Source organism: Cystoisospora suis, assembly GCF_002600585.1.
Source record: "Cystoisospora suis strain Wien I chromosome Unknown contig_4755, whole genome shotgun sequence".
Lineage (NCBI taxonomy): Eukaryota > Apicomplexa > Conoidasida > Eucoccidiorida > Sarcocystidae > Cystoisospora > Cystoisospora suis.
The window spans coordinates 1-7,957 of NW_027157547.1; the positions used below are offsets into that span (position 1 = coordinate 1).

At 55.7% G+C, this 7,957-nt stretch overlaps 2 protein-coding genes across 2 annotated transcripts in view; both read left to right on the plus strand.

The window, feature by feature from the left end:
* Position 1: 1 nt before the first annotated feature.
* Positions 2-1,284, plus strand: CSUI_008478 (uncharacterized protein). Its single transcript, XM_068068610.1, has one exon. The coding sequence runs from the start codon at positions 281-283 to the stop codon at positions 464-466; it is 186 nt and encodes a 61-aa protein (XP_067919411.1). The 5' UTR covers positions 2-280; the 3' UTR covers positions 467-1,284.
* A 1,468-nt stretch (positions 1,285-2,752) lies between these two features.
* CSUI_008479 (sulfite exporter protein) overlaps positions 2,753-7,957 on the plus strand; it is a 7,628-nt gene continuing 2,423 nt past the window's right edge. The window contains exons 1-5 of the mRNA XM_068068611.1: positions 2,753-4,955; positions 5,508-5,597; positions 6,036-6,122; positions 6,433-6,712; positions 7,043-7,704. Of these exons, the coding sequence (XP_067919412.1) occupies positions 3,432-4,955; positions 5,508-5,597; positions 6,036-6,122; positions 6,433-6,712; positions 7,043-7,704 (2,643 nt within the window). The 5' untranslated portion in view covers positions 2,753-3,431. The remainder of the gene's footprint in view (positions 4,956-5,507; positions 5,598-6,035; positions 6,123-6,432; positions 6,713-7,042; positions 7,705-7,957) is intronic.

Below are 7,957 nucleotides of genomic sequence, written 5' to 3' on the forward strand. Positions count from 1 at the left end.
AGTCGGCAAGGGGAATTGAGGGACCGGGCGAGCGGTGAACGAAATCTGACTGCAAAATCAGAGGACGCTCAGCTGGAGGTCGAGCGGTGAACGAACGCTGACTGTGGGACAAGGAAGGCCAACTGTGGCAGAGCTCTCCCCTGTCTGAGCGTGCTCAGTTTGCACCGGAAGACCGGATTTGTCTCCAAGGCACCGATCGCCTGAGTACGCGGTTTTGTACCACGGAGAGGAGCCATCCACGAGCATTTGCGAGACGACGTTGGGAGGCGGGAGCAACCAGATGCAGAAGTCGAGACCAAGGCTCTGCCCGTCTGGACTTGGACACTGTCTGGCGTCTGGAAAGTCCGGGAGGCCGGGTGACACCGGGGAAGGCGCAAGGTGGGAAGACGTTGACGCGCAGAAGTTCGCTGTGAGCAAGACAACAGTCTCGGAAGTTTTGGTCGGCGGTTGTCAACAGGGAACGTGAAGAGAAAGAGTAGGACGGAAAAAGTGTCCAGCGGCGACTGCTGAGCGAAACGCCATCTTTTTTGTGTGTTTCTTCAATTGCTGCGTGCGCCACCACATTTTTTCTCCCCCCCAGTCTCACTCCGTGATTTTCCAAGCGTCGACTCGGCGAGTCACCGGGAAAGAACCAGAAGTTTCTGGGAAGCCGTTCACCCTGATATCGGCGCTGTTGTCGCGCTCGCAGTCCGTATCGGCGAAACGAGATGGTATTCCTCTAGGAAACTAAAGGTGGAGATCGCGGACAGATCCGTGGCCGATCTCTGTGGCCGGGTCAATGTCTGTGAATTCGCATCTTGGAAATAATGTGTGGACCGAGTTCAGGCCACGGGGTTGTTCCGACGGTTGTTCCGACGCACAGCCTTGGACGGGCCATCAAGGTTTCCGACTGCAGCTTCCGCACTGGGCACTCGGGCTAGCTAGTCCCTCGAATCGAGAACACGTTACTGGGTCACGGAAATTGCAGCGGATGTAGTCCTCCGGTGCGGGAGAATATCTGCCGAGGTGGTGTGTAGACTTCCTGAGGCCAGAAGGGCAGCCAACCTTCTCTGGCGAGCCGACCGCCAGAATGGGCGTGCCGCTAGTCGGCGCTGTCCCGCGAATGAGTTCAATACGTGTGTACGCGTAGCGCCGCGGAGAAAGAAGCCAAGAATATGGAAAGTCCTCAGGTTTCACGGAGACTCCCGACAAGGAGACGAGCGTTGCTTCAGTACGTCTTGACGCACCTAACGGAGTCGACCTTCTTCAGTACACAGTTAGTACATCTTTCGAGGGCGCAAGTATTGCCGCTCTTCCTAGTTCGATGTGGTGGAGACAGCGGTAAGACCATATAGACCAAGACGTACGCTCGTAGCGACGTTGAGACCTTACGTGAAGTGCTACTGAATTGCCTCCTACGTGTTTGTTGAAGACCTCGGCGCAAAGCTCTGCTGCTTTCCACTTGTTGCACTTCTCTGTTCGGCGCTTTGGACCGCCTGTAACCCCGGCGACGCGACTCTGTGCCGTCGCCCGGTGTAGTCAGTTGTAGACGAGTCTTTGTTCGAGCGGCGTCCCACTGGCAGCGTGGATGAAGTCCCGGGGAGTAGTGTTGGAGCCGCTAATCTGTCGACCAGTTGAAACACTCGGCAGCCATCTAGTGTACCTTGACAGCTTCGCGCTGACCATTCGTCGTTGGCAAGACCGGCAAAAACAGACGCCCGTTCTCCGCCTGAAGAACTACCCCAGGTCCACTGTAACATAGGGACGCGTTCCAGTGTTTCATCTGGGGCAGTCCCAAAATACCGTCATAACAGATATTCGTGCAGCAGCACGGCTAGAGTTAGCAAAAACAATTTGGTCACTCGGCGATACGCGGCGCGGCACCCACTACACCGGACGGCACAGAACCGCGTCACCGGCGTTATACCGCCGGTGTCGCGATGGGTCCAACAGGCTACCTGCGAAAGTTTCCTCCTGGCGACAGTGAAAGGTTGGAGACCTACAGCACAGAGAGCCTCCTTCGCCTGGAAAATGGTCTGTCAGCTACTCAGTAGAACCTCTCCGCGACCATTTGATCTGTGCGGGCACATACTGCGTCGTCGGCCTGCCGCCACAGAAGGTGGACTTCCTGTGCACGCATGCCTTCGGCATCTCGCGGGTCCGGCGTTTAGACCTCGTTTTCCTTTCGGACAGTCTTGGTGCGATAGCTGTTCTCATACCAAGCTGCCAGAACTGCCGCTTACCCAGGATTTTTGTACCGGCCTCGGGGGTACGGCACAAAGCGTCTGTCGCTGGGTCGTCTCCAACGTGGCCGCGCGTCGCCCTCGGTTGTTTGCTACCCTAAAATTATTCTCGGAACCGGAACGTCTGCTACAGTGCTCACCGGTCACCTTATTAGATTGCAGCCGTCCCTCGAAGGAACAATGCCGACAAGAACTGCAGTAACTCACCAATCCAATCTCGACATTAGCCGCCTCGACCTGTGCTGCACCAGCCTGTCCCGACTGGACAGTGTGCTTATGGGCGGGCGATTCGAGAAACTAGCCCCATGGACGAAATTAATACCGGATGCGCACGCCCCCTCCACAGGACAATCGTCTACTTACAATCTCGACATCAGCGGCCTCCACTGTTGAGCTGCGCCAGCCTGTCCCGACCGGGCAGTGTGCGTCTTACGCGGGCAACTCCAGAAACCAGCCCCACGGACGGAATTAATACCAAGTGCGCAAGCCCCCTCCACAGAGCAATCGTCTACCCCTAGAATGTATTCGCCAACTGATTAACTTTGTGGAGGGCGTACGAGGTATCTTCTCCGGTACCACCAAGCTCCGGGAATTTGAACTGAGTCGGAGAGCCCGACCTGGCCCGCCGCCTCGATGCTCGTGCTTGCTTAGGCCGTACATAGTCGTTCACCTTTTTTCGCCATTCGCAGAGGCCGCATGCTCCCTATCCGGGGCACTCCGTTCAAACGTGTCACGATTAAGGGGATTTTGAAGGCCGTACGTTCATGCCTGCTTTACCCTTTACCCTTCGTGACGGTTTGTCGTTTCGTGCACAAGGCTCAGAATTTCCACTCTTGTTCCGGCTTTTGGCTCGCATGTACCATCGGTGGCAACAGACTCCCTGTTCCTTCCCGGAATTCACGCTCTGTCATACTAGTTTTTTTATGCAGCGCTTCACAGCTCAAGTTCTTGCTCCTGCTTGCAACACCATGGAGCAACGAGGGTCATCTATTTTTGCTGAAAGATCGGGCAATAGCTGGCGATCCTTTACTGCCGACATCCAACTGGCGACGTTGCCACTGTTTGATTTTCCGAGGTGCATGCGTCGGGTCTCCTTTTTGTTGTTGACAACTCTGCCAAAGGAGAATCAGTAGTCGCGCCTGGGATCTCTGTCCGTGTCTGATCGCCGGCTCCGTCTGCCCTGGATCAAGGTGTCCTCAGGTGTGCAGAATGAGGCCGTTGGCGTTTTCCGCCTCTCTGAGGCACGGGCCTTTCGTGCGCGTCGTCAGCGCCCTTGTCCCCGTTTTTTTGCTATGCCCAGGCCAAGGCGTTCAAGCGTCCTGGCCGCCAGACAGCCCTGCTCTTTCGCTTCGTACACAGTTAATGGTTCCCCCGGCAACGGCATCGCAACGTGAATTGGGATCGGTACATGGCGGCGGCAGTGGCGCTCACCACCGGATACCTCTTTCTCTTCTCGGAGAAGAACGGTCAGTAGACTACCGTCCGGAGCATCAAGCTGAGTCGGGGGGCGGGCTTGTGGCCACATTGTCAGGCACACCACCGGGAGAGAAGGAGTCTTCTTCAGTCCCTCTAGGACGGAAATTCACCAGGGCCGATACTGCTGCTGAGGATCGGCAACCGAGGACCGGAATTCAGTTCCCGAGGACTCTGGCTGAGAGGTTGCAAGGTCATGCTGCCCCTGGTGTTGCGTCATGGGCGAACAGTCTCGAGACCGCTGGGGCTGCAGAGCTCTCAGCAAAGCCAAAACTGTCGTTAGGTGTCGCTAAGGCAGATGTATTCCGACTTTCTCATCTACACAGCGGACTGCGCGCTGTCTCAACACTTCGTAACCCTGTACCAGTAAGTCCCCGGAGAGAGGACTTTAGTGTGCATGGAGGGCGCGGTGAGGTAAACCTCTTGAACGAGGGGACGCCCTTTGCAAGCCAGCAGCCTTCTCCAGTACACATTTCCACTGACTCAACCACCGAGGGTGCCGGCACGACATTTCGTAGAAGAATGCAGGACCTCACAAGCACGCCCGGAACCCTAAACCCATCAGCGTATATAGATGGACACCTACCCTTTCATGCCTCCGTACTCCCCGCAGTGGCCACTTCTTACCGTCGGTATTCCTCTTCTCCGTATTTTTCCTACCAGGACACTACCCCGGCTGTGCCTGGCCCCAATACCCCACTTCCTCTTTCATTGTTTGACACCAAACCTACGAAGAAGCCGACGCCTCCCCTCCCGTCGGGCCCTGTGGCTCCCGCGGAACCTGGATTCAATAGTGAGAAGGCTGAAAGCCAGCAAGTCTGGGTTGTCCGCTCCAGTGATGATTCACGACCTTCCGGTTCTTTTTCTTTGGTTTCTTCCGTCACCACTCCAGCCGTTCCTCCGTTGCCTTCTGCGTCTCCTCTTCAGCCCTCTTCCTTGACCCCTGCTTTTGGCTCTATCCCTGAATCGTCGAGGCCCTTACCTAATCTTTCTAGTTCTGCTTCTCAGACAAACCGCGAGGGGGAGGGCGAGGCCACCACGGAAGAAGCAGCGTCTTCAGACAGGCACCAGGCGTCGCTGGCGAGGAGGCCGGCAGTACTTCCTAGCACTTCCTTCTTTAACGTCCTGTTCCTTCTGCTTGGCCTGTTTATGTTCGCTGTCTTGGCGGCGTCGGGGGGTATTGGTGGTGGGTCTGTCTTTGTCGCCCTATTAGTCGGTATTGGCCACATGCATCTTTCTTACGCAGTTCCTATCAGTAAGGTGAGTCCGGCCGCCGTGCATTCACAAGGAGATGCTCAGGCTGCATACAGCTGTTGAGTCCGAATGCAATGTCTGACAATGTGGTGATGGCGAAAGAATGGGTGCAGAGCAGGGGTCGGTCGGCAGTAAATAGATACGCGAACCCTGCAAACCAGTTTCCCTTTATCTTACGGTTGAGAAGTGTGATGTGAACCAGGTGCCGGCTTTGTCAAAATATATTCTATCAGTTCAGCTTATGTCGACCGCCAGCCAGTGCCGATGGAGGTTCGGTGCCCGGCAATCACGGTCTCAGAAGGCACGTGCACCGGCATGCGAGAAAGACAGGCGTCCAAGTGCACCTTCTCAACCACAGTTCTGCTCGTAGCCTGGCGGAGTGCTCCCGGTTGTCCGTTCGTCTCAAGTGTATCACCGCCCCTGGGTAATCGTTTTTCTTCAGGTTCATGTGGCCGTGTAGAAACAAAATAAACGCGAGGCCGGTGATGAAGAGGTCGTGTATACTTGTGTGAATGGTAGTTAGTTTGCTCTTCCTTGTCTTCCGCCCTCTTCCCGCAGGCTATGGTATTCTGTTCAGCTTTCTCTAGCTTCGCACTCAACCGAAAGCTTGAGCGTCAGACGGCTGAGGACGTCCGAGCTGTCTCCCGGGTACGACCATTCAGTCTCTCATATACTGCAAACAGAGGCTCACGAGCGAGGTCGACAGGCCGTTTCTTTCCTTGTAGCGAACACTCTGGCTGCTTTGGCACTGCTTACCCGACAGTAAATTTTTTCTTCCAGGTGACTTGTACTAGGTACGGTTCCTCAGCTCTTCTGATGGCATTTCTGTCTCCCGCTTCCCTTGTGTGGTGACCGGTCATAGTAAATGTGGTGCCTTCACCAAGTACGGAACTTCCATCCCGTTGTTAGGGGAGAATATAGTAGATAGGGTATTGCTTCGGCGTTGGTTCACTCGTTACTCTGGGCTGGATAAAATCTTCTTCGCGGCAAAAACTGCCTCCAAACGGCGCTACTCCTCGCCTGGTTAAGTCGGAGTCTCCGCCCGGATCGTTCTTCTTCGTTTGCCTTCGGTTCTCCCTCTCATAGGCTGCTTCGTGTCTCGACTTCCTGCTCTGTGAAGCGTGCTTATGGGGTGCGAGAGAACAGTTTTCTAGTGGGAACCGGGAACGACCGGTATGTCTGGAGAGCCACTTCTTGCTGTATCGAATTTCAGGGGTTTCTTATTCAGTCCTATCGGTTTCTCACTTTGAATGCTGTTTCACCGAATGAACTTTTCAATCAAATATGACTATGTTTTGCCGTCATCAGATCGAGAATGTAATGTGTCGGACCTCTATCTGCTTTGGTTGGCTGGGTATCCCAGCACTTGAAACAGCTCCGGGGTATCCGGTGGCGTCTGCTGGTTGCACTACTTGTACGGCCATGAGGTGGCGTTCCAGATCCGCCGTCCCTGTGTTTTTCTTGTCGTTTTTTCTCTTTTCAGGCTTGGGTCGATTTACTGGTGCCTCTGGCTTTGAGTGGGTCCGTAGTGGGGGTTCTTTTGAACACCGTGGTACCTCCTCTTTTTCTTCTCGTCATTCTTTCTCTGCTTCTTCTTTCTCTTTCTGTACGGACCATCCTGTCCGCGGCTCGCATCCACCAGGATGAGAGGGCGGCGACTGTGCAGCGGCCGTTCGACGAGATAGTCCTGACAAACGCCAGCTTCTCCTCTCATGCGCCGCCTCCCTTGTCATGTGCTTCCTCCTCTTCTTCAAGCAGACCAGGTACGAAGAAGGATCGAACCGTGTTTGTTACCTTCGAACAGGGGGTAGGTAGACAGAGGGCTCAATGCACACCCTTTCCATCCTTGAGCCTGTGTAGGGTTGCTTTTTGCGTTTATATCGGTTCCCGCTGTCTTCGGGAGATGGAAGGATGTAGCACAGGTGCCGCGCGGTGACGTTGTCTAGAAGTAGCCTTCTCCCTATCTACCAATCAGATGCGCACCAGATTCGTGTGGCAGGAAGTTGCCCACTACGACATGACGAAACGACGCAGGGAAAACTTCGGACGTTCACGAGAGCGTCAGGGATCCGGGTGTTGCGCTCTGTGCGCAGGCTTTCCTATTGACAGCCTTTCCCCCGACCGAGACACTCGGACCTTTGTAGCCTGCGTCTCTCATGGAAGCACTCCGCCTTCCTTCCCGTCTCCTCGTGGGACCACTCCTGCTGAAAGGAGGTCGGCCACCCCTCCTGAACCTCTGGCTCTCAGCAGCGGCGATTCTCTTTTCACGGATTCGCTCTCACCTGAAGGTGCCCCTCGCCGAGCCTCCGGAACGTCGCCGTTGCACGGGCCAAGCCGACCTCGACAGGAGCGCGAAGAAGAGGAACAGTCAGTCAGTGCAGGAGAGCAGGATTCTGCCACATCTGCTGATGCGAATCCGGCTCCTGTGTCGGATCCACCTGGGGACGAGGCGGGAGACGCAGAGATCGAAGAAGGCACGCAGCTCGCGAAGCAAGGGGGTCAAGAAGACGGGGCGGCACTGACAAGGAAAGAAGGGCAAGGCGGTCGTGTCCGAGGAAGTGGAGATTTCGCGGCTGTAAGTGCGTGTGACTACGTCGTGGACCAGGGAGGGAGGATGGGGGCGGGTGTCGAAGCATCCGACAAGGGAACAGTGGAAGAAGAGGTAGCCTCTCAACGGTGTGGGTCAGAGCCGACCCCACAAAAGGAGGCGCCTTGCCCCTTCTCTCCATCCACGGGAAGCCCGAAGGCCGAACAGGTACCCGGACATGAGAAAGAACAGGGCACAGGCTCCGGGGGGGGGGNNCACCACCCCTTAGGTCCGCGGACACGTTCCAAGGGTATCCTCCCGCTATTGCGCGTCCTGCTGCCGGTCGGTTTCATGATCACCCGTCTTTTCCCCGCTTCTACTCTCTGGAAGACGAAGAAGATTTGGTGCACATTTCCTCGTTCATATCATCTCAGACAGAGGTTTCTGTGTATCACCAACCGGATCCATGCCCTTGCGCGGC